The sequence below is a fragment of the Ovis aries genome, chromosome 14 (genome assembly GCF_016772045.2).
Source record: "Ovis aries strain OAR_USU_Benz2616 breed Rambouillet chromosome 14, ARS-UI_Ramb_v3.0, whole genome shotgun sequence".
NCBI classification, from domain to species: domain Eukaryota; kingdom Metazoa; phylum Chordata; class Mammalia; order Artiodactyla; family Bovidae; genus Ovis; species Ovis aries.
The window spans coordinates 62,351,525-62,377,757 of NC_056067.1; the positions used below are offsets into that span (position 1 = coordinate 62,351,525).

A 26,233-nucleotide genomic window follows, 5' to 3' on the forward strand; every position below is an offset into this window, starting at 1 on the left:
GGTGTTATTTACGGGTTGAGCCCGAAATAGCCGGCGAGGGTGCAGGGGGCGGCGGATGGGGCGAGGCCGGGAGTGCGCGGAGCGGCCGGTCCGGCGGGCGGCGGCGCGCGGAGCCGGCGGTTCGGAGGCCTCGCGGAGCTGGGGGCGGCGCGGCGCGGAGGCAGGAGAGCCCGCGGGGTCCCTGCCCGGGAGCCGGGGGTGGGAGGCCCGAGGGAGGCGCCCGGCCTGGAGCGGGCCCGTCCCGGCCGGCCTTGGGAGCCCGGGGGAGGGAGGCAAGCGATCGCAAAGGGACACCCAGCCCGTTCCGGGCCCCAGCCGCCCTTCGAACCGCGGCGGGACGTGATCCCCACTTCCTGAGCCCCAGTGCGGACCACAGCCCCTTCATCTGAGCCCCAGTGCGGACCCCGGGCTGCCCTCGCGAGTCTCGGGGTGGCGGGTATCCCTCAGGCCCCTTCTCTGGGCCCCACGGTCCCCTCAGTCCCCGGCCCCCTCGCAGCCCCGGGCAGACCTTTTCCATCTCCTCTCTGAATGGCCAGGGAGAACACCCCCGCCCCCCACTTTCCGGAATTCCAGCAGGTCCCCAGCTTCCTCGTTCTGAACCCCAGTCAGGACTTTGCTGATCCCTCTCTGTTAAAGCTGGGGGTGGGAGGCGGTGGTTCCTACTGCCTCTCTGAGACTCAGAAGTAATTCTGACCGCCCATTCGGAGCCCCTGCACCCCAGTTTTTCCTCTTCTGAACCCCAGAGGGGACCCAGCTCCTTCTCAGACTCTGAGCCCAAAAGAAGCCAGGAAGCATCCCCCTCCCCCACAGACACAGGACGACCTCAGCTCCCCTTCCTGAGGACCCCAAACTCTGAGCCTTAGGGGGAAGCTCGGATCCTTCCCCACGCCCCAGGAACACAGTTTCCCTGTGGAAACACAGATTCCTCCCAGTGGGGACCCCAGAGCAGCCCCTCAGAGCTTCCGCAGACCCTCACTTCCTTCTTCTGTAGCCCTCCCACCTCTGCTCCAGGGTACCCAGGTTCTAGCCCTGAGGCTGGGGGAACTTTGCCTTTCTCTGGTCCCATCTTCTTTGCTGAGCTTCTCTGGGTACCTGCCCCGCAGGAATCTCAGAGGCTTCTCAGCTCAGGATCTAGTATTTTCTCTGTATAGTATATTATCTAGTATATTAAGACTCGGAAGTGACCTCGACTTCCCCATCTGAGGTTCCTGGGGGGACTCAGACCTTCCCTTTTCCGAGCCCCTCACCCTCGCTGCCAGACCCCAGGCGCGCCCCTCCCCCCACCCCCCCGCACCCACCCCTAGGAGCCCGCCTCAGCTCTGCCCTCTCGGGCCCTGAGCCCCACCGCCCGCCAGGCGCGATGATGATGTGGTCCAACTTCTTCCTGCAAGAGGAGAACCGCCGGCGGGGCGCCGCGGCCCGGCGGCGGGCTCGCGGGCAGCCCAACGCCCAGATGACCCCGGAGCGCGAGGGCAAGATCAAGCTGGCGCTGCTGCTGACTTCCGTGGGCGCCACGCTGGCCGTGCTGGCCGTCGGCACCGAGTTCTGGGTGGAGCTCAACACCTACCGGGACAACGGCAGCGCCGTCTGCGACGCGGCGCACTTGGGCCTCTGGAAGATGTGCACCAAGCGACTGTGGCAGGCTGACATGCCCGCGGGCAGAGACACCTGCGGGCCCGCGGAGCTGCCCGGAGGTGAGGCCGGCGCCCGCCCCCGCGCGGGGGCTGGGACCCCCGCAGGCCGCCGAGAGGCCCCAGAGAGAGCCTGCCGCGCCCCTCGCCCCCATCGCCCCCAGGAGAGCGAGCTTGCACCCTCAGAATGCGCCCCCTACCCTGCCAACCTCAGCCTGTGCTTCCGGGAATAACTGCCCCAGGCGCACCCCGTGCGGAGAGGGAGTCTGTATCGCCAAACTCCCCAGACTATCCCAGGACCTCCAAAGCTCTGCACCTCCAGCACAACCCATGATCCCAGACATTTGTGTGCCCCTGGACCAGTCTGTACCCCCAGAGAACCTATAAGATAGATAGAAAGGTAGACAATTGTCTGACTCTTTGCGACGCCATGGACTGTAGCACACCAGGCTCCTCTGTCCCTGGGATTTTCCAGGCAAAAATACTGGAGTGGCCATGCCTCCCTCCAGGGGATCTTCCCCACCCAGGGATCCAACTCGGCTCTCCTGGATTGCAGGCAGATCCTTGACTGTCCGAGCCACCAGGGAAGCCCCAGAGAGCCCGTGTCCCTAGAGAAACCTTGCGTCTCTGCCCACAGCCTGGAGCGCAAGACCCAGATGGTGACTCTGGACACAGTTGGTGCCTCAGACAGCCTGTGTCCCCACAGAAACGCCCCCGCCCCCCTGAGACAGTCTGCTCCCTTAGAGAAAGACTCTGGGTTCCTGGTGTCAGCTTGCTCTTCCCACTCTGGAGACAGCCTGCAGGCTGACCCTGCAGGCCCTGGGGAGACAGCCCGGCTTGACACCTACCCCAGAGTACAATCTGCTGTTCCCTCCTACTGAGTCCACCAAGACAGAACTCTCAGGAGACACCTCCCACATCCCAGGGCAGCCCTCCTGCTTCCTGGAAAATCTTCTTTCTCTCCCTGTTTCACCTCACGTCCTCAGACTGGACACTCCAGCCCCCCTCGCTGTCTCTTCCAGACACTCCCACAGCCTTCACCTTTCCACAGAGTGGCTCTTTCACCCCCAGCCCTGCCAGAGAGCTATCCCATACCTCTCACTCTCCCAGACGGGCCATGCCGTGCCCTAAACTTACACCAGTGGGACACCCTATACCCCCTGGGAACGGAGACGAGATCTCACTCCACCTCTACTGACCCAAGGAAACTACCTGACACCCCTCAGAGCCCATTTAGGATGTTGCATGCTTGATTGCCCGCATGGCATCGCCAGCCCTCCTCTTTCCTCTCCAAAGGATGTCTTATCATCTCCTGTGTGTGTTCCACTGCTTCAGTTGTGTTCAACTCTCTGCAACCCTATGGACAGTAGCCTGCCAGACCCCTCTGTCCATGGAATTCTCCAGGCCAGAATACTGGAGTGGGTTGCCATTCCCTTCTCCAGGCCAGAATACTGGAGTGGGTTGCCATTCCCTTCTCCAGGGGATATTCCTGACCCAGGGATCAAACCCAGGTCTCCTGCATTGCAGGCAGATTCTTTACACACACCCTTGATAGCAAAACAGGGTGCCACGCACCCTTGACCTGAGATGCCCACACGCTCAGTGTGCAGATGGGTTCATGCTCACTCCTCAGAGCCTCAAGCAGATGTTCCCAAATTTTTGAGAAATGGGATGCTCTGGTGAAAAAAAAAAACAAAAAACAGTGTTAGATGTTGTAAATTAAGTATGCTCTAATAAAAAGTTTTAATAGAGATAAAGTCAGAAATATGTATTAGATGCTTATGTAGTGCCTGGCTTGGTCCTAAGTATTTCATCTGCATTAACTTATCAATCTTCCTAGCAACCCTGTAAGTAGTTATTATCATCCCCAAAACGAAGAGCAAGAAGTGAATATAAATGGATCTGGACTGCTGTGGTGGTCCAGTGGTTAAGAATCCACACTGCCAATGCAGGGGGCATGGCTTCCATCCCTGTTTGGGGAACTAAGATCCCACATGCTTCTGTGCTGCTGCTGCTGCTGCTAAGTCGCTTCGACTCTGTGCGACCCCACAGACGGCAGCCCACCAGACTCCCCATCCCTGGGATTCTCCAGGCAAGAACACTGGAGTGGGTTACCATTTCCTTCTCCAATGCATGAAAGTGAAAAGTGAAAGTGAAGTCGCTCAGTCGTATCCGACTCTTCGCGACCCCATGGACTGCAGCCTACCAGGCTCCTCCGTCCCTGGGATTTTCCAGGCAAGAGCACTGGAGTGGGGTGCCACTGCCTTCTCCACAGGCCACTGTAATGCAGAGAAAAAAAAAAAAGTTAAGTATATGCAATTTGAAAAGAGCTGAAGTTTTTTTAAAAGAGAAAGAAATATGAATGGCTCTGTCTAAGCACCCAGGCTAGTCACATGGGGCTTGAACCCTGGTCATCTCATTCTTAACAACTGCAATATACTGCATCTCATTAATCTGTAAATATGCCCCAGAGGTCCTCACTGCACTGGACGGGATGTCCCGTCTCCCCTAACTGCATTCTCTTGTCCTTCACATCCCTTGATGTCTCTCTAATGATCAGAAAGGGCTTCAGCTTTCTTAAAGGACCATCCCCATTAGCCCACAGTCCTGACCCTTCAGAGGACATCTCCCAGCTTTCAAGGTTTTAGAAATATCCCACCCATCTCATGGCCCATGAAAGGACATCCCCAAGCAGGGGTGACCCATATCCCACTCTTTTCCCAAATGAGATGTAGCACATCCTCTGAGATAAGAGACAAGATAACCTAAATCATTAGCAGCCAAAACAGGGTGCCAGATACCACACACCCTCTCAGAAAGATGTACCACGGCCTCTCACTCTCTAGATGAGACTTTTCATTTCCCTTGTGGAAGAAGACCGCGTTCCTCCCCCAGCCACTACAGATAGCATCCTCGCCCTTTGCTCCACTGCACAAAGCATCTTTTGCTTCTTACTGCTGCAGAATCAGGACTCACTGCCCCTGCCGGGATACGTCATGCCCTTCTCCTTCCCTCTGAGTACCAGGTGGAGTGTCCACATCCAAGTACCACCTGGCTCAGGAGCTTACCTCTTGTCCTTCAGCACCCCTCTTCACTTTGGAAAGTTCCTAGCACTTCCCAAGACCACCTGACCTCACTTCTGTCTCCTTTCCCCTCTTGCTCGCAACCTCTCTCCTCCCCTTTTATCACTCTTCTCAGTTGCCCCATCTGTGGAATGAGAAAGCTGATTCTAGGTGTCTTCTATGGGAAATTCTGGCTTTAAAATGCAATTTAGAAAGCATCTCCCCTCCCCCAAAGTGTGGGGTTCCTTAAACTTCAAGTACACAGAGTTAGATGAATCATAGCTTTTCAGCTTGTGTCACAAAATCATTACCAGCCTTAGCTGGTTCTTTCTTGTGCATTATTTTACATTAAAAAATTTTTTTCCCTAATTCATCTCTTTAATGCATTGGGTATATGTTTTAACTTGGAAAATATACAGTGTTATTTTTATATATGTATTTTAATTTACATAAATGATATCACGCTCTAGATTTTTTTTTTTTTTTTTTTGCTCAGTGGTGTGTTTCTCACATCTTTCCAGTCTACTTTCTGTTATTCTAGTTCGTGGCTACTGTGTGCTGCAGAGGCTTGCCTGGGGAGCATCCATCACGTTTACTTGACTATTCCCGTAGAGATGAGCACCAGGTTGATTATTCTGACTCCATGTTTTTTATAAACAGTGTTGCAATGAACATCAGGCAATACATATATTTTCCTGCATGTGGTTTTTTTCTGGATGTATACCCAGAAGTAAAATTGCTGGGTTATAGGGTATAAACATACTTCATTTCATAAAGTACTCCAGAGTGCTTTCCAAAAAAGACTAGTACCTGTTATACCCCCAGATGTTTCCTCTTATCCTTCCAAGTGCTTAATATTATCCTTTTAATATTTGCCAATCCAATTGATCTAAAGTGGCATCTCCCTGCTGATTTAAGTTGCATTCCTTTGATCCCCGGTGAGATGGAGCATCTCTTTATGTTCTTGTGAGTAATCCGGGCTTCTTCTCCTATGAACTGACTATTCATCTCCTTTGCCCATTTTTCAACTGGGTTATCTCTCTTTTCTTGGTGATCAGCAGGAGTGTTTTGTGTAGACAGGAACCCTTTCTGAGATAAAGAATCTCTTCTGAATGTGTTAACCTTCTGCCTGGATCTTGGTGTGCTCTGTTGAATAAAGCGGTTATCCGTTTCTAATCTCATTTGACCCTAAACAAGTTCATATGATAGAGTCAGGGAAGAGACTATTAACTCACTTTATAGAGGAAGAGTCAGAAGCTCAGAAAGGTCAGTAGCCCTCTCACGGCCACAGATCTGGACTTCTCAGCTCTGGACTGGAGTCCCAGCTCCTGGATAGCTGTGTGATAGCAGGTGGCTTTCCTTTTCGGGACATCATTTCTGTCTATCAGGGATGCTAATGTCATATTTCAGGGTTATTGTGAGCTATGCTAAATGTCCAACCCTGAGCTTACACTAGGGATCTCCATGTCATTACCTCTCTTTTTCTCTCCCCTGCTCCTCCTACAGAAGCAAATTGCACTTACTTTAAATTCTTCACCACGGGAGAGAATGCACACATCTTCCACAGAACCACAAAGAAAGGTAAGAACGTTTCCCCCAGGAGAGGGGATGGGCTGACCACGCCAAAGGAATTCTTTTCTGTCTTTTTAAACTGGCATAGAGTTTGTTTACAATATTGTGTTGGTTTCAGGGATACAGTGAATTGATTCCATTATTTTTTTTTGGATGATATTCCCTTATTTATTAGAAGGTATTGATTAAGCTTCTCCGTGCTAGACAATAAGTCCTTGTTGGTTATCTACTTTACGTACAGTAGTTTGTATCTGTTAGTGCCAGAGGAGTTCCTGATAGCATCATGCTCTTCTCTGCTTTGCCGCAGGATGGGCTCAAGCTCCTCAGCCTTGGGAGGGCTCACCTTTGGGGAGAGGTGGCTCCTCAGGGCCCTCTGTCCAGCGTTCCTGCCTCAGGTGTGCCTTTCCCACATGCTGTGCTATTCTGGGCACGCCCCAGCCCCTCTCTGTGGGAAGTACGATCACATCTCACACGTGTGCATTTCCCACATGCTAAGCACAGCCCTGAGAGTTTCCTTTGTAAGACTTCCAGTCCTTTCCATGACTCTGCAGGGCAGGGCCTTTATCTTAATCTACCAGATGAGAAAACGGAAGCCCATAAAAGATTTCTTTTCCCAGGAAGTGGCAGAGAGGCACAATTTAAACCCAAATAATTCCGACTCCAACTCAGCGCTCTTCTATAAACCATGCTGCGGACATGGAAATGTTTCTGAATCTGCACTAACTAGTATGGCAGCCACTGACCAAATGTGGCTGGTGCAACTAAGACACTGAGTTTTCCATTTTGTTCCATTTAAATCCATTTCAAATGAAAACACCATCTGTGGTTAGTGGCTACATACTAAACAATGAAACTCTTAAGACTTTACCCTTTCTACCCTAACCAGTTTCTCCACCACCCCAGCACCTCGGTATCCTCACCAGTAAAGGAACTGTGATCGTGTCATCAACCTCATCTAGTTTTTATAAGGATTTAATGAGATGGTGCAGCTAAAACATACAGTATGGTGCCTGCACATAGTAGGTCCTCATTAAACAGTGGTTTCCTATCTTCTCCACTCCTTTCTTCCTTACCTTGGTGCTAAGTGGGCTTGGGCAAGCCATTGTTTTCCCCCGCCCCCCGCCCCAGGATAGTAAAATACTCTCAGGATATGGCTATGGACCAAGTGCTGTGCACCGCGCTGTGTACTGGGCACATTACATGTGTGTTTCGAATCCTCACAAACAGGACCAAATAGGGACTTTTGTCTTGATTTTTCTGGAAGAGGAAAGTGAGGCTCAGAGAAGTTCTGTGGCTTTAGCAGAATCTTCCAGCTAGGAAGTAGCTAGGGAGAATACCAACTTGGATCATCCCATTGTAATGTACTGCCTTCTCTGTTGTCTCTCTCTCTCTCTCTCTCACACACACACACACACACACACACACACACACACACCCCACTGCCTCAGTCTCCCCACTAGTAAACAAACGGTGACCAGATCATAAATAATAATCGGTAGTTCCCATCTCCTTCTAATCCTGGCTCTGCCCATTCTTGGCTCTGTGACCTTAGGCAAATAACTGACCCTTTCTGAGTCTCAGTTCCTTGAACAGTATAAGGGAAATATTGGACTGGATGGTTTGCTACTTGAAAATTCTTCTCCAGTCCTGAACCTCTCATATTCCTGGTTCTGAGTCCCCAGAGGGGAGTTCTCGCCGCTTCCTGCACCCAGGGTCCTCTATGTCCCCTTCTCTTCCTCACAGAGGTGAATCAGGCAGCTGCAGTGATAGCAGTGCTAGGCTTGGCACTTATGGCCCTGGGGTGCCTCTGTATCATCATGGTGCTCAGCAAAGGTGCAGAGTTCCTGCTCCGGGTTGGAGCCGTCTGCTTTGGCCTCTCAGGTGAGGGTTGAGAGCCTGCAGACTAAGGACACTGCATGTTAGGAGATCTGGATTTCAACCCCTCTTGCATGCTGGGAGGCCGGGTCTTCAAGCCCTGTTGCATGGTGGGAAGTCGGGTCTCCAAGCAGCACTGCATGCTGGGAGGTTGGGTCTTAAAGCCCTGTTGCATGCTGGGAAGTTGTGTTTCCAAGTACTGTTGCATGCGGGGAGGTCGAGGGAGGTCTCTGAGCACTGTTGCACGTTGAGAGATCAGGTCTCCAAGCACTGTTGTGTGCTAGGAGTTGGCAGAAGCTCAAGTGCTATAGAACTCTCAGAGATGGGAGAGTTCTAAGTTCTGCTGCTGAATCAAACACTTTTTTTGGATTGGAATCTAGGGTCTCCAAGCACTGTAGCCTGCTCACAGGGTGAGGGAGAGCCCCATGGGCTGTTGCATGCTGGGAGGCTGAAGAAGTTAAGCACTGGTTGCATGCTGGGAAGCACAAGGGCTATAGTAGTCTTAAATATGAGAAAATTCTAAGCGCTGTTGTTGGCCAAGAATTGAAGGTTCTCTAGACACTCTTTTAGATTTGCACTTGGAGTCTGTAAGAACTGTTGCATTTTTGGAGCTGACGGTCCCAAAAGTCTGCGTCTTGTGAAATGTAGCCCTCATTGGATCAGATGCTTTCTAAGGTGGATAGATAGGTCATTCATTATAAAAGTTTCACTTATCTTTCATGGATCTACTGAGCACCTACTATGTTCCAGGCATTAGGCTAAAGGCTGGAGATATAAGATTCATAAGACAGACACTGTGTCTGCCCTCATAAAGCCTAGATTCTGACAGAAATAGACAGTAACCAGCAATTCAACTATAGTTGTGATGAGAGTTATGATAAAGCATATAACGGGTATACACTGGGGTGGGAGGTATGTCAGGGAAAATTTGAGAAAGTGGTATTAAAGCTAATAATCAGATGAGGAACAGAAATTACCCAGAGTATGGTGTTGACGGTAGTGGCAGCCGTGTTGGTGGTGATTGTGTGGTGGTGGTGATGCTGGTAATGTGGTAATAGTGATTATAAACAGGATATGTGAAGTCTGTGAAATATTGGGCAAGTTTGAGGAATAGAATGGAGATCAGAGCAGAACGCAGGGCAAAATTTGCACAAATGTACAAGGTAACCTTAATCCACAGATGGTTGGTGAAAAATGAGGCAAGGGAGATACAAATGGTCAAGAGCACACTCAAACAGAAATGATCCATAATCACATTCTTTTAAAAAAGCATTTATTCACTCACTGGCTGTGTCGGGTCATGGTTGTGGCGCCGGGGATCTTTCACTGCAGCTCGTGGACGCTCTGGCTGTGGCGTTCAGGCTTAGTTGCTCTGCAGCAAATGGGGTCTTAGTTCCCCAACCAAGAGTCAAATCCATATCCCCTGCATTGCAAGGCAGACAACCAGGGAAGTCCCAGTAATCACATTCTTATTCTTGTTTTGTGCCTTAGAGAGCTTCCTAAATAAAGGGGAGAAGGTCAGTCACTCCCTTTCCTTTGTTTCATTCATCCATTAGTTCACTTAAATCACTGCTGTGCACACAGACCCATTACACTATGTATACGTGTGAACATGTGTGTCATAGTAAGACTATGCAAGACAGAAAGGTTAAGGGAATTATCATCTGGCTAAGGACATAGAAATGATACAGATATCACACAGTTATAAGTGGCAGTAAGTAGAGTCCTGTGAGAGTGCCTAATGAGGGCACTTGGTTTAAAGCAGAATTAGAGAAGGCCTCTTGGAGGAGGTGACACTTACAACATCAAGTTATGGGTAACCAAGCTAGAAAACGTTTGGTGAATTTCAGGTCCTGAAAGACAGCCAGTGAGGTTGGAGCATGGAGAGTGAGGATACCGGTGTAAAAGACAAACCAGGAGGGATTTTCCTGGTGGTCCCGTGGTTAAGATTCCATAATCCCAATGCAGGGGACCCGGGTTTGATCTCTGGTCAGGGAACCGGATCCCACGTGCCACAGCTAAGGTTTCATGTGCCACAACTAAAGAGCCCGTATGCCGCAACTGAAGACCCAGCACAGGCAAGTAACTAAGAGACAAGTGACCTTGGGGGAAATTGCTCTCCTTCTCTGAGGTTAAATTTCATCTTTATGAACTCATGCATTCAAGTACCTGTTTATCAAGTACCTATCCTGTCCATCCATCCATCTTTGCACTAATCCCTCAGTCATCTCCCTCCCCACTGCTTTTTCTTCCTTCCTTTCCCCCCCATTTTTCTGCTTCTCCTTCCATTCATATATTCATCTGTCTGTCCACCCATCCATTCATTCAATGATACGGTGTGTCTTTAATACCTAGTAAGTGCTGGATGCTGTGTTAGGTACTACTGGGGACAGAATGAAGACCAGATTAAGATGGTTTCTGCTGTCATGGAATTTTTAGCTTGGTAGGTGTAGGGAACAAGGTATAAAGAAGGTTGAGAAGTGCTTGCAAACGAGACTCTCAACCAGGGCTGAACATTCTTGCAAACGAGATGTTCTGCCCAGTTTAGGGAACTAGGTTTAAGGAAGGTTGAGAAGCGCTTGCCAACGAGACTCTCAACCTGAGCTGAACATTCTTGCAAACGAGATGTTCAGCTAAGAATCCTGTTTGTTCCCATGGGAAAGAACATTTCTTGCACACAAGCATGTTTCTCTGATTCCTCGAAAGGAACAGACCCTGGGACAAAACGGATTCTAAGTTGATAAGGAAGTTCCCCAAAACAAAGTCTTAGCTGCAGTAAATAAGTCAAGGTAAAGGTTATCTCGCCCCGCGCCTGTGCGCTGTATAGTCTCTGAATCATAGTGCTTGGCAGCTTGCCCTGTAGGTTGTTGTGCAAGGGATATAAAATAAAGTAGCTGTAAGAAGCAAGTGTTAAAATATAAAGATTTAAACCACTCTGCAGTGTTGGTGTTTCATTCCGTCGCCAGCAGGTAGGAATTTGGTGTTGGTGTTATTCTCGAACTCATGCCTGTGTTATTCCTGAGGGTGCCACGAAAGTGTGGACATTAAAGTGTTTTATGAAAGTTTCGGGCACAAAAATGCTCTGCAGATCGTACAACCAAATGAAAGTGAGGGGTAGATCTGACTCCGTAGTTATTTTTCTTATACTGGATATCAGGGCAGGTGGGGGTTTCCAGGTCTCTCTAGACCTCAAACATGTTCAGGTCATATTGTTTTTGTCCATAAAGTATATGTGTCAGGTGCCCTATGTTTTAGGAATATGAAACAAACAAGTTCCTGGCCCTCACAGGTTTATCCTCTATTGGGAGAGATAGAAACCAGGCAAATAAATAACACTTATATAAATTAATGTATGTCAATAATTACCAATTGTGATTAATGCTATAAATGAAAAGTAAAGGGTATAATGGAAACCTGTAACTGGGTAGACCCAACAGAGACTTAAGTGGTGGTGGTCAGGGAAGCCTTCTCGGAAGAAATGTAACTTAAGTAGGGGTGTAGAGAATGAGCGTGTGAAATGTAGGCTTAGGGAGGGGCAAGCAGTTATTCCAAGCACCATAAAGGTCTCCACGCTTGAACAAATTGGGTGCATTCAAGTCCTGAAAGAAATCGTACACCATGCCACTGTAGGGCGGGAAGGGCAGCTTGAGAGGAGGCTGAAGAAGTAGGCCGGGTCAGGGTCCCAGGGGCCCCTCTAGGTCATATGAGAGAGGCCGTGCTTCTGCCCGGAGCCGCTACCCCTGAGTTCTGTGCACGGCTGGCTTCTTTTCGTCCATCTGGGTCTCAGCTCGAGTGGGGGAGTCCCAGCCCCCGCCCCGGATGCCGCGCCCCTTCCCATCACTCTGTTTTTGTCTGTTTCCTAGCGTGCATCACGGTCTGAAATTACCCCGTCTTCTCATGTGTTTACTTTGAGAGTCACAGCGTGGCTGCCCACAGGCCAGCAACAGCCCATAAATGTACTTTGTTTGGCAGGCAGCGGATAGAGGTTTCTCTGAGCCAATGTTTAAACTCACCCAATATTTTGGGTGAATGCCCCCCAAGAAATAATAATCGGTTTTGAAAATTCCAGCTGTTCTTGGAAAACCAGGAAATCTAGTCCGTTAAGTCCCTGCTTCTGATGAGCTGCCCTTGGCTGAAGCTGGGACTGGGCCACCCTTTGTCACTGTCCCCACCACACCTGCCTGCTCATCTGTTTGTACTTTCTCATTGTCCCCTGGAGGCCTCTGAGTTTTGCAAGCCTGGGTTTATTTGTTTACCATCTGTCTTCTCCAAGTAGAACATAGGTTCTGTGAGGGTCTCCCTTTCTTTTTTCTTTTTGTAATCCAATTGCATTACAACTTGCCTGATCGTCTTTTCATCTTTTCATCTGCCATCACTCTGTTTTTCTTTTCGGCTTCATTGGCACGTGAGTGACAAGCATAAATTGTGTGCATATATACATATACACACTTATACACGGGCTTCCGTGATGGCTCAGACAGTAAAGAATCTGCCTGCAATGCCAGAGACGTGGGTTCAGTCCCTGGGTCAGGAAGATCCCCTGGAGGAAGGCATGGCAACCCACTGCAGTGGTCTTGCCTGGAGAATCCCCACGGACAGAGGAGTCTGGTGGGCTACAGTCCAAGGGGTCGCAAAGAGTCAGACACGGCTAAGCACACAACACAGCACATGCCTCTATATACACACTGCTGTATATAAGGTGTGCACTTGATGGTGTTGGGTTTTCGTTTCTTCGTTTTGTATTTTGGCCACACTGTGTGACTTGCAGGATCTCCGTTCCCTGCCCAGGGATTGAACCCGGGTCATGGCAGTGGAAGCCCCCAGTTCTCACCACCACGCCGCCAAGGAGCTCCCCTACCGCCTGATGTTTTGATATGTTTTGATACACATGATACAGTGCTCATGGCAATCTAACTAGCTGACACATTTTCATGACCTCACGTACTAATTGGTTTTTTTTTTTGGTAGCAAGAACATTTAAGGTCTACTCTCTTGGCAAGTTTCATGTATATGGTACATTAACTGTAATCACAGTGTGCTGTGCTTACTTGCTCAGTCGCGTCTGACTCTTTGCAACCCCATGGACTATACAGTCCTTGGAATTCTCCAGGCCAGAATACCGGAGTGGCTAGCCTTTCCCTTCTCTGGGAGATCTTCCCAACCCAGGGATCGAACTCAGTCTCCCACATTGCAGGCGGCTGCTTTACCACCTGAGCCACCAGGGAAGCCTGTGGTCACCATACTGTACAGCAGACCTCCAGAACTGATTCCTCTTGCCGCTGGACATCTGAACCCTCTGATTAGCATCTCCTCATTTCCCCCTCCCCTCAGTCCCGGGCAACCACCATTCTGCTCTCTGCGTCAGTGGCTTCAGCTGAGTTAGATTCCGTCATCACTCTTTACTAAAGCCTTGATGGAGTCTCTCTCCTTTTAAAAATTATTTGTACTCATTTATTTATTTGGCAAAAGGAGAAGGGGGCAGTAGAGGATAAGATGGTTGGATGGCATCACCGACTCAATGGACATGAATTTGAGCAAGCTCCAGGAGATAGTGAAGGACAGGGGAGCCTGGCGTGCTGCAGTCCACGGGGTCGCAAAGAATCGGACACGACTTGGCGGCTGAACAACAATGACAACATTTATTTGGCTGTGACAGGTCTTAGTTGCAGCATGTGGGATCCAGTTTCCTAACCAGGGATCCAACTCCAGGCACCCTGCACTGGGAGCGTGGAGTCTTAACCACTGGACCAGCAGGGAAGTCCCCTGATGGAGTCTTAATTTTTGTGATTCTTGATTCCTTGGTTTGCTTTATTCTTTTTTTTTTTTTTTTAAGCAGTGAAAGAGACATAAAAGTTACCATTTGAACCCTTTTTTAAAAACACTTTTATTTTATATTTTGACCATGCAATGCAGCATGGAGGATCTTATTTCTCCAACCAGGGATCAAACCCATGCCCCCTGAATTGAAAGCGTGAGTCTTAACCATTGAGCTACCAGGGAACCCTGCACCGTTTTAAGTGCCCCCTTCTGTGGCGCTAAGTTCATTCACACAGTCCTGCAACCATCCCCACCACCCCTCTCCAGCACTTTAACATCTTCTCCAGTTAAAACTCTCTCCCCATTAAACACCAACTCTCTGCTCACCCTTTCTCTCCTGGCACCCACCTTTTACTCTGTCTTTGTGAATTTGGGTCTTGTTCTTTCTCTCCGGCTTCCGAAATTGTGCCTGCTAGAGAGCAGGTGCTTAGTAAGTGATCGTTGAAAGGATACTAGTGAAAGCACAGACTATGTCTCGGGTGAGGCGGGCTCTGGGAGGCTCCAGTCCTTGATATCTGAGCACAGAAGGAATTCAATGAGATGCGAAGTGATGGATAAGAAGAGATCTATTAGAATAGCACGCTTGTAAGTGGGCAGGTGAGAGGGTGCCGTGCTGGGCACTTAGTGGGCTGCAGTTTTATAAACAAGAGTAAAGTGGGGAGGGGAAGAGGACCCCCTGCTCTCTCATTCTTAAGTCCGCATCCAGCTTCCATCATCAGCAGCTCCTCCGTGTCAGGCGGGGAGTTTTCTTGTCCCTACACGGTCAAACCCTGGGTTGGGATGATCCCCTGGAGGAGGGCATGGCAACCCCCTCCAGGATTCTTGCCTGGAGAATCCCATGGACAGAGGAGCCTGGCAGGCTCGAGTCCATGGAGTTGCAAAGAGTCAGACACGACTGAGCGACGCACGCACACACACACACACACACACACACACACACAGAGTCAAGCTAGGACAGTCACAGTGCAATGGAAATGAGCAAAAAGGTGGTAACATAAAATAACTAAGATAAGGAAAATCCTCTCAGGTTTCAGCATGGTGTCCCCTTTTCCTTATATCTTTGTTTTAGTGTGCATGCCTGGAGAAGCATGTCCTAGGGGTCATTCACTTACTGAGCCCACTGGGCAGGATGTGGGGCTCATGCCATCACTGTTTCGTTGTGTGAGGGCAGGTCTCACGCTGCATGGTCTGATTGCTAAGCAAGCTGTTTGGTTTTGGTTCTGTGGTTAAGCAAACCTACTCTTTTTTTTGGGGGGGTGTGCCATACAGCACACAAGGATCTTAGTTCCCTGACCAGGGATTGAACCCCAGCTCCCTGCAGTGGCAGCATGAAGTTCTAACCACTGGCTCGCCAAGGAATTCCCTGGCATGTCTTCTGGAATGGTCATTAACTTACAGGGGTCTCCCGAACATTTTCCTTTACTCCTGACCCCCTGGCGGGATTACCTATTTAAATCACCTCCTTTGTCCCTTTGCTCCACCCCGTCACTAGGAGGGGCCTCTCAGGTTTCTGGCTTGAGGAAGCATGTTTGGGGGGCTGTTCTGGGGTAGGTGCTCAGACCTCAGTGGGGGACCCCCGGGGCCTGAGGACCACATCTGTTCTCCTCTCCCCGCAGGCCTGCTGGTCCTCGTCAGCCTGGAGGTCTTCCGGCATTCCGTGCGAGCCTTGATGCAGAGGGTCAGCCCCGAGCCCCCCGCGGCCCCGGCCCTGACCTATGAGTACTCCTGGTCCCTGGGCTGTGGCGTGGGGGCTGGCCTGATCCTGATGCTGGGAGGTGGCTGCTTTCTGCTGCTCACCCTGCCTCCCGGACCCTGGAGTCCCCTCTGTCCCAAGTGGGGCCAGCGGGCCCCCTAGCACCACCATCCTGCGCTCTCTCAGCAGCTTCCCAACGCTACTCCGCCCTCCCCACCATCCCCTTTGCATCTTTCACTCCGTGCCCCAGAGAGACTGTGTTCTCTGGACTCTGGGGCCCACGCTGTTTGCACAAACCTGCCCCTCCCCCTCGTAAATACCTTTTTCCTCTGTAAATATGTTTTTTTTTTTTCCTCCATGGCTGGATTTGGGTTGCTTGGGGGTGGGGCGGGGAGAGGATTTTTTGCAAACGAGGGTCCCCAGGGAAGACTGCTGGGGACCTGATGGGGTAACTAGCGGGTGGGGGTGGGGGTGGGTGGGCGAGGTCAGGGGGTCTTAGGAGGGAATTGGACCTTCTCATTGCCCAGATTGGGATGTATTCAGCTGTGGGAGAGACTTCTTCTGGGAAGAGGGGGGAGGGGAGAATCTCTGGGTCTGATTTGGGATTAAAGGTTTGGAAATTTAACAACTTTGGAGTCTGCTGTGATGTGGGTTGTGTATTCCAGGGTAGGGAAAAGGGGTCACTGTGCTCTTCAGAAAACCTCTGCCTGCTGCTCGTCAGCCCCAAAGTCACGTGTCAATGAACCCATAGTGAGCAATGGAAAATCCAGTATGGAACACAGGCACTGTCACGGGTTGAATGGGGACCCTGCGGGAAGTATGTGTGGGGTCGGAACCACCAGGACCTCAGAATGTGACCGCGTTTGGAGACGGAGCCTTGCGGAGGTGATCCAGTGAACGAGGGGTCACTAGTCCGAGCCCCAGTCCAGCAGGTGCTTGCGATCAGTCACTCAGTGGTGCCTGACTCCCTGAGACCCCGAGGCCCGTAGCCCGCCAGGCTCCTCCGTCCTTGGGCTTCTCCAGGCAAGAACACTGGAGCGGGTGGCCATGCCCTCCTCCAGGGAATCTTCCTGACACAGGATCGAACCCAGGTCTCCCGCACGGCAGGCAGCTTCTTTACCACTGAGCCTCCTGGAAAGTCGCCTGGTGTCCTCGTGTGGGGAGGAGACTAGGACTCTGAGGGTGGACAGCAGGCAGGCGAGGTGAAGACGACCGTCTCCAAGCCTAGGAGGGCTGCCTGTAAGAGACACCCGCCTCAGCCCTGCAGACGCCCTGACCTCAGGCCTCCGGTCTCCAGCACCAGAGCATTTCAGGGTCTAAGCCCGCAGTCTGGGGGCTTTGTCAGGGCCGCCCCAGCAAGCTGGCACACCCGTCAGTGCCTGGCAGGGGGCTTCAGCTGTAACAAACGCCCACAAATGTACAAGTGGCTTTGGAAGTGGGGATGGGCAGCAGCTGGAGGTGCTTTGAGGTGCATTCTAGAATCAGCCTAAATTGCCTTGATGAGACCATTGGTAGGAATACGATGTGAAAGGAATTCTGAGGAGGACTCGGGAAGAGGGGAAGAGAGCTGTGGAGAAAGTGTCCACCATCTCAGAGAACACTCGGATCATCACGAGCGGAATGTTGGTGGAAGACAGTCCCCTGCAGCTCTCAGGGAGCAGGCCAGGAGACCTGGTGTCACGTTCAAGCCCTTCAGCCCGAGGGCCCAGCCTCTTCCCGGGAGGACCAGTGTGCGCCTTTCAACTCAGAAATCTCAACTCAAGAACGAAGAATGAATTCTTCAATTAGGTAGGAATCGCTGAAGCTGAGCTCAGAGGCCAAAGTCTCTTAAATTTAAGTTTAAAAATATTTAAATATGGAAAATGTGCTGGCTTATGACTACAAATGTTTAAATATTGTGAGTGTGAGTCTCTTAAGTGCTTCTATATTTAAGAATAAATTATAATGTGATTATCTATAATATATGTATTACATAAAACATTATATATAATTTAAAGTATTTACTATAAGTTCAGTTAAATATGTTAGCAGTATATATTTTATATGTATGCTACTGCTGCTGCTGCTGCTGCTAAGTCACTTCAGTCGTGTCCAACTCTGTGCGACCCCACAGACGGCAGCCCACCAGGCTCCCCCGTGCCTGGGAGTCTCCAGGCAAGAACACTGGAGTGGGTTTCCATTTCCTTCTCCAATGCAGGAAAGTGAAAAGGGAAAGTGAAGTCGCTCAGTCATGTCCAACCCTCGGTGACCCCATGGACTGCAGCCTTCCAGGCTCCTCTGTCCATGGGATTTTCCAGGCAAGAGTACTGGAGTGGGGTGATAAATATATATAATTACAGTAATATTATAAATTAAATATTTTACTATAAACAGAAAATAATATAATATAAAATTCTAATAATATAAAATTATATATAATATATACCAGTATTATATATGATTATATCATAATAAGCAGATTGTTATATTAATATTATGGATATCATGACACATTTTATATTCATATAAGTGTTTCTATATAAATTATAAATACAATTGTGTTATATAATCATACATAATTATAACATAATTTTAGATAAATATATTAATATTCTGTCATATAAATAGAGCATTCAGAAGATACATATATGTAACAGTATTTCCACAACATAATGTATTATATAAATAATGTAATATATATGTAACATATGTAACTTATATGAATATGTTACTTATATTTATAATGTTATTTATACAATATAACCTATATACATATAATACCTATATATATGACATGATATTTATATGTTGTAGTCTATACACATATAACACATATATGTACCATGATAATTAAACTGCATAAGTCTTATAATGTTCATAATGTTGTTATGACTTGTCCGAGGGCTGGAAGCCGCTTCTTCAACAAGGAAATCGCTTGTCATCCGGGAGGGGCAGGATAACTCTTTCTGGTCTAACTGCGACTGCGCCCCGCTCCGATAGTTCTCCGCATTCCTTATGCACTGAACTCAGGTCGTGCTAAGGGTACTGGGTGCAGAGCCGGGCAGGTGCGGCCCCTTCCTGTTGGAGGAGCAGCAGAAGCTCTGGGCTGTGGCCGAGAGTGGGGGTGCTGGGCCCCGACTGTCCGGTGTGGTACCTGGCCCCCCCTTCACGGCTGGAACGGCTTGCTCACCCTCTGTGTCTCAGCTCCTGCACGCTTGTGTCCGTGCGTGTCTCCTAGAGTGCCTGTGAGGAGAGAACGCCGCAGTCATCCCTGCAAAGGCCCTGGAAGACCGCCTGGCTTGGGGTCACAACTCCATCAGTCTTGCCGTTACTACTGTCTATCGAGTGGCACTTTGGCTGGGCGTACAGTAGAGAGCAAAAAGGGACCCCCGTTGGGCTGACAGTCCAGCGATGGAAACAGACATTAATCACGTAATCACACTAATGAATGTGTAATTATAAACTGAGATAAGTGCTGGGAAAAGAGATCGTGAATAGTGGGGTTTTTTCCTACTTGATGATGTGCCCAGAGAGCTCAGGGAAGCCCAGAGAAGTCTGCCCTCAGGGCGGGGTCTTCAGGTCTCGGCGAATGACTGTCCAGTGGGCTCTGCACCCTCTTCACCCTCTTCCCACCTGGGGTCTTTGTGGCTTTTCCAAAAGTGAGAGAAGGAAAGAGACAAGTACCTGGGATCACATTATACTGTGGGATAATTTATCAAACCCTTCACTTGCCTCTGATCATCACCTCATCTGCTTTGAAATGAAGGGAAATAGAAGTTTCTTGAAGTCTACCACCTTTTCTGTCCTTTTTGTTTACATTTGTTTATGTTGACTTTTGGGAACACAATTTCAAGCTTCCAGAGACGTTGCAAGAATCAAAATAGTGTCTGTGTGTGCTCAGTCGTGTCTGACTCTTGGCAACCCCATGGACCATAGCCCGCCAGGGTCTTCTGTCCATGGGATTCTCCAGGCAAGAATGCTGGAGTAGGTTGCCATTTTCTCCTCCAGGGGATCTCCTCGCCCCAGGGATTGAACCTGCATCTCTTGCATCTCATGCTTTAGCAGATGGGAGTCTTTACCACTGCACCACCTGGGAAGACCCCTAGAGACAAATACGCTTTACTCAGATTCACCTATTGCTAACATTTTACCCTACGTCCAAATGTGTGGGGTATGTGTGTGTTGGGGGGCGGTGTGTGATTTTTTTTTATTCAGCAAGCATTTATTTTTAAATGTGAAGTGCACTATATATGTGCTGACTTATGAATACAAATAAATGAAAAGTCTGAGTTTGATTCTCTTAAATGCAGACTTAATATTCCATAGAAAGAATTAAAATTAAAAAAAACGCCTACTAGGGGACTTCCCTGGCAGTCCAGTGGTTAGAACTCTGTGCTCCCACACCAGAGGGCACAGGTTTGATCCCTGGTCAAGGAACTGCTGGAGAAGGCAATGGCAGCCCACTCCAGTACTCTTGCCTGGAAAATCCCATGGACGGAGGAGCCTCGTAGGCTGCGGTCTACGGGGTCGCTAAGAGTCAGACACGACTAAGCGTCTTCACTTTCCCTTTTCACTTTCATGCATTGGAGAAGGAAATGGCAACCCACTCCAGTGTTCTTGCCTGGAGAATCCCAGGGACGGGGGAGCCTGGTGGGCTGCTGTCTATGGGGTCAGAGTTAGACACGACTGAAGTGACGCAGCAGCAGCAGCAGCAGCAGCAAGGAACTGCTCATCTCAGAACCCAGGCTGAGAGAAAGAGCTAATCTCTTGGAAACTGCTGGTATTTCCTCACTAACATCCCCTCTTTAAGGCACAAGTCTCATAGGTGAACAAGCACAACTTGACTTTTGACTAAATCATTTCTTGACTTTTCTTTATAGTTTGACAAGCCAAAATTCTATTATTTTTTAAAAGGTGTTGTTTCATTTTACTTAGGTTTGAACTTTATGTAAATGGAATAATTTTATATGTATTTCTCTGTGTAATTGTCTGGTGTTTTTTTTTTTTAGATCCAAAGAAGAGGATTCAAACTCATGGCCAGAAGGCTTGATAGTGTCCGACTCTTTGTGACCCCGTGAACTGTAGCCCGCCAGGCTCCTCTGTCCATGGGATTCTCCAGGCAAGAATGCTGGAGTGGGTTGCCATTTCCTTCTCCAGATAAGCCCCACAGAAGCATTTTATTTAGCCTTCAGAATGTTTACAAAGTTTTTTATTTACAACCAACTGCAGTTGCAAAACCCTCTGGCGGGGGGCGGTGGAGGGGGGAGATTCCAGAGTTCCAAAAAGCAAGACTTGCATTTGCCAAGGCAGGCAAGTATTTACATACCATTTACATTGTATTTACAACTCTTTACATAGTATTTACACCGTGTCAGGTAATAATAAGTAATCTAAGGATTATTTAAAGGATAAGGGAGGATTTGGGTAGGTTATGTGTGAATACCGTGCCGTGCAGTTTGAATGAGAGACTTGCACGTCTGTGCGCTTCGGGGTCCGTGGTGGGTCCAGGCCCTCTCAGACAGTGGTGAGTAAAGAGGAGGACCCCGCCCCAGTCTCATGAAGCAGGCTGGCTTCCTGGCTGTGCGTGCTCAGGCAAGTCGCTTCGCTTCATTGTGCCCAGTCTTATCTGATAAGTAGGGCTAATAGTGTTACCTACTTCATGGGGCTGTTGGCAAGATTAGTGGGTTAATCCATGTAAAGTTTTTTGTTGTTGTTTTTGGTCACGTGGCTTGTGGGATCTTAGTTCTCTGGCAGTGAAAGTGCAGAGTCTTACCCACTGGACCTCCCTCCTGGGAATCCCTTCCTTGTAAAGTTTTGAAGATCCCTGGAGAAGGAAATGGCAACCCACTCCAGTATTCTTGCCTGGAGAATCCCATGGATGCAGGAGCCTGGAGGGCTACAGTCCACGGGGTCGCAAAGAGTCGGACACGACTGAGCGACTTCACTTTCACTTTTCTCGGATAGTAAGTGCTCAATAATTGTTAACTTTTTCCTTTTTTAGTATTTTGGCCACGATGCACAACAGATAGGATCTCAGTTCCCTGACTGGGTATCGAACCTGCATCCCGAACAGTGGAAGCACAGAGTCCTAACCACTGGACCACTAGGGAAGTCCCAATAGGTGTTAACCGTTGACGGTGGTAATGCATAGTGCTGTATATAAGTGTGTAGGCGGTAGCTTTTTTCGTGTCATAGTCCATCGTTTAATCTCTCTTTGCGCACCTCGTCCTCTGAGGGTTCTTGCAGGCTCCAGACTCTAACTTTAGCCACGATTGGACGGGGCCCACTGATCCTTGAGAGCTGAGCGCTGTGGACGTAGTAGAGGGTTTCCTAGCAACAGAGGAGTTCGGGTGGACAGCCGCAAATCCCTGAGTGGTTCCCTAAGAGGAGGAATGTAGGCTCAGTTGAATCTATTTGAGGCAAAACAGGAGGAGATTGGCAAGGGCCAACCGGAGTGTCAGCTTCTGAGGACCTCGCAGTCCTGCTCGCAGAGCTCCTGGACACGGCCCATCACGCTCTCCTCTCTTCTGCCTCTCACCCTCTCTGCTTCTCCCTTTCTCTCCTCCTCCTTCCCTCTTCCCCCTCCTTCTTCCTCTTCCCTTACTATCATCACTGAAAATAGTAACAGCTAAACGTGCGCTGAGTGCCTCGCCCATGCCAGGCACTGTCCCTAGCATTCTGCATGAACGCATCTAAGCCGCACCACCCTGGGAGATGCTCCTCCTATTATCCCACTGAGCAGATGAGGAAAACCGAGGCACGGCCAATTCAAGGAAGCCCAGCTGAGAATGGCCAGAACCACACCTCAGGGTTATCTAGAGATTCTTGTCGTCTCAAGCAGGCATTGCTGGAGACCTGGCATGAATGCTAACCCTAACTGGAGAGTCTGACCTTCAGGAACCTCCTCCGGGGCCCCGCCCTGCCTTGCCCAGCGCTTCTGGCATCACAGGACCCTGAGTTGCCGCCACTTCCTCACAATGTAATTCCTGGTCTGATGGGGAAGAGAACCTCGGGACCTTGCAAGAGTGAGGCTGTACAAGAACCAGAGCCAGTTCAACCTCCTGATGATTCTGGACAATTATGAGAGCCGGTATTCCCTACCCTTAGTATCCCCTGCTCCTTAGCCTTTCCCTCTGCTTGCTGGTAAGCCCCAAAGGCCCAGGCAGGAATGATTCACCTGAACCAATCATCACAGCTTCCATATCCCTTTCAATGTCTAGGAGTGGCTCAAACGAACACATGTACACACATTCACAGCAGCACTATTCACAAGAGCCAAAGGTGGAAACACCCCTAACACCCATCGACTAATGAATGGGTAGTCCGATTGTGGTCTGGTCATAGAGTGGAATGTTATACAGTTGTGAAAAGACTGAGGTGCTCATACACGCTACCATATGGGCTACAGACACATGATGCTCAGAGAAAGCAGCAGACACAAAGGCACCCATAGCGTCCGGTTCCAGTTATTTATTTGTTTATGGTTTTGGCTGTACTGGGTCTTTGTTGCATCATGCTGGCTTCCCTAGTTGCAGAGAGCGGGCTCAGTTGCCCCGTAGCATGTGGGGTCTTAGTTCCCTGACCAGGGGTCAAACCCAAGCCACTGGCATGGGAAGGCTGATTCTTAACCAGTGGGCCAGCGGGGAAATCCCCCATATGGTTCCAATTAGATGAAATATCCAGAATAAGTCGATCCACAGAGACAAAAACCCAGAGTGGTTGCCAGAGCTGGGGGAAGGGGAGAATCGGGCATGCTCGCTTAATGGTTCTGCGGTTTCCTTTTGCGGTGATGAAAAATATCTGGGGCCAGATAGCGGTGGCGGCTGCATAGCATTGTGAATGTTCTTCTAGCGTCACTGGCTTGTAGGTTTTTAAATGGCTGAAGTGGCGGATTTTATGAGTGATTCTACCACAATAAGAATAAAGTCTGAGGATAGGCAAAGGGCAGTACGGCCAGGGTGAGATAGAAAGAAGGCAGCCGGGGTTCTGGGGTGGACATCACTCCCTGCTGAGAACACAGAAGGCAAGTTGGGATGGTACTTTACTCTCGAGTGTGTTTGTGCCAGGAAAAGATGCTCGGAGCTGCCCCAGACATAATGCGATCTGGAGGCCGCAAGCCAAACATTGAGGATGTCAGGGCAGTAAAACAGAAAGGGCTTGGTCCTCATGGGCACACTCGAGCGTTGGTACAAAACCTTCCTGTTGGGCAAGATGATTAAAGATCTTCGTTGCTTAAGCCAGCATTAGGTAATCGGTTCCTTGCCACTGAGCTTATCTTAGCTGATGGAATGATCCTGCCAAGGGACGGGACTTGGTGAGGAACCAAAGCCCATGAGGATGCCTCTGAGAAGACTCTTTAATTTGCCACACTCCTCTTTTGATAGCTTGGAGTCTTATTAGAGAGGGGAGAGGCTCAGAGAGGGGTGAAAGTGTGAGACGCCTCCTTTCAGGGCAGGGCACTTGAACGGGCAGAAGTTGACTAGGGGACTAGGGTCTTCTCTAGGGCTTTGTAGCTGGAGAGACCATGTGTCCCAACAGTTACCTTTGCAGGTGGAAGAAGGTAGATGCGTTCATAGCCTCCTCATCTCCCCAGGTGCCAGTTTCCTTCCAGCATTCCTCACCACGCTCTCCTTGTCTCCTTGGATGAGCCCCGAGATGGAGACACAGGGGCAAGTGAATATCCGGTTTCTTACTTCCTCTCTGACTGTAGACCCTCAGCGGGTGCCATTCCCCGGCTCAGCACCTGGAGGGAAGATCGGTGATGCCAAGTGTCCCCAGTGCCATCCTTAGCAGAACCTGTAGGTCGGCTCACTTGACCCCCATGCACAGCTCTTACCTCCTTGATAGTTCTCTATTGTAGAAGCTAGAAAGTGCAAGTAAGAAAAGGGTTAGGAAAGCTGCAGGCCCTTCCCTGGCAGTCCAGTGGCTAGGACTTTGCACTTCCGCTGCAGAGGGCACAAGTTCAATCCTTGGTAGGAGGTGTTCCTCAAGTTCAGCAATGTGGCAGAAAAAGAAAAAAATGCAAAGAAGGGAAGATCAGAATTACTGGAGTGTGTGGCAGATTTCAGTAAGAGTGTATAAACTTCTGATTGCTAACTGATAGGGACAGAATGAAGAAACAAAATAGGTGATTAAATAGTTTATCCCACCAGGGGATTGTAGGTAGGAAAGATATGGGAGACCCCTGGAAGTTATGATGACTCCAGAAAGCAGGTTTGCTTAGCCAAGCAGGTCGAAGCCATTCAACAGAAGGAGGAGACCTGCCCCTACCAATAAACAGTAGTGGCGTGAGCCCTACATCCTGCCCTGTGAGCTCGGGAACTTAATGATCCGTGGGACATGCTCTCTGCACACATAAACAAACAACAAACTATAATTTGTGGACCTAGCTTCACCATGTTGGAGAAGGCAATGGCACCCCACTCCAGTACACTTGCCTGGAAAATCCCATGGACGGAGGAGCCTGGTAGGCTGCAGTCCATGTGGTCACAAAGAGTTGGACATGACTGAGTGATTTCACTTTCACTTTTCATTTGCATGCATTGGAGAAGGAAATGGCAACCCACTCCAGTGTTCTTGCCTGGAGAATCCCAGGGGACAGGGAGCCTGGTGGGCTGCCATCTGTGGGGTCGCACAGAGTCAGACAAGACTGAAGCGACTTAGCAGCAGCAGCAGCTTCACCATGGAGGAACAAGAATACTCCCCTGCTCAACCTGAAGTAGGCTGATGATGGAAACGTCACACCTACTCAAGAAAGACAAGAAAGGTCTTCTGCCCCTCCCCCTTTTCCTTTGATTATAAAACTGAAGCCCAGAAAGTTCTTGGGGCAACACCTCTTTGTCTGGCTGCTTGAAAGCCCCACACGCGTCCTAGTCTAATAAACCTCTTCTTATCTACCTCTTGGCTCTCAATGAATTCTTCTCTGCACCGAGACAGGAAGGACTATGGTACCAGAGCTCTTCGGAGGCCCCCTGAAATGACAGCAGTCGGCCTCTCTGCTGTAGCAGAGACATACTCAGTGACTCAAAGCAGCGCAGATTTACCATCTTCCAGTTCTAGAGGGCATCAGTCCAGAGTGGGTCCCGCTGGGCTAAGATCACAGTGTTGGCAGGCTGTGATCCCTCCTGGAGGCTCAAGCGGAGAATCCACTCCTTGCCTTTTCTCAGCTTTTCTGGAGACTGCTGGCACCCCTTGCCTCCTAAAAACCAAGTCACTCTGAAACCTCTTGGTGTCATATCTCCTTCTCTGGCTCCGACACACCTGCCTCTGTCTTACAAGGACCCCTGCGACTGCCACGGGCCCTTTGGGATCATCCAGAACAATGGTCTCATCTCGGGATTCTTCACCAATCACGGCTGCAGAGTCCCATTTACCATGCGAAGGTCATGTATTCACAGGTTCTGGCGAAAAGAGCAGAAAAAGGTTAACTACAGGGTCAGGCAAGGAGAAGGGGTGGCTCATGCCCTGAGAAGCCCTGAGCTCTGAAAGGGTTTCAGCAAAGCTTTTGTTTATTCAAGTTAGAATACTTTGAGAAAGATCTTTAGCTGCTTTGGTGGTGGTTTAAGTGCTAAGTCGTGTCCAACTCTTGCAACCCCACGGACTGC

At 49.6% G+C, this 26,233-nt stretch overlaps 1 protein-coding gene across 2 annotated transcripts; it reads left to right on the top strand.

Annotated features, from left to right (window-relative positions):
- Nucleotides 1-70: 70 nt before the first annotated feature.
- Nucleotides 71-25,523, top strand: CACNG6 (calcium voltage-gated channel auxiliary subunit gamma 6). 2 transcript variants are annotated; one of them, XM_004015414.5, is made up of 4 exons: nt 71-1,694; nt 6,200-6,274; nt 8,009-8,146; nt 15,574-25,523. In XM_004015414.5, exons 1-4 carry the CDS (start codon nt 1,361-1,363, stop codon nt 15,810-15,812), a joined length of 786 nt encoding a protein of 261 aa, XP_004015463.2. In that variant the 5' UTR covers nt 71-1,360; the 3' UTR covers nt 15,813-25,523. The 2 variants fall into 2 exon arrangements, with proteins under 2 accessions (XP_004015463.2, XP_042088367.1); XM_042232433.2 differs by lacking the exon at nt 8,009-8,146.
- Nucleotides 25,524-26,233: the final 710 nt, after the last annotated feature.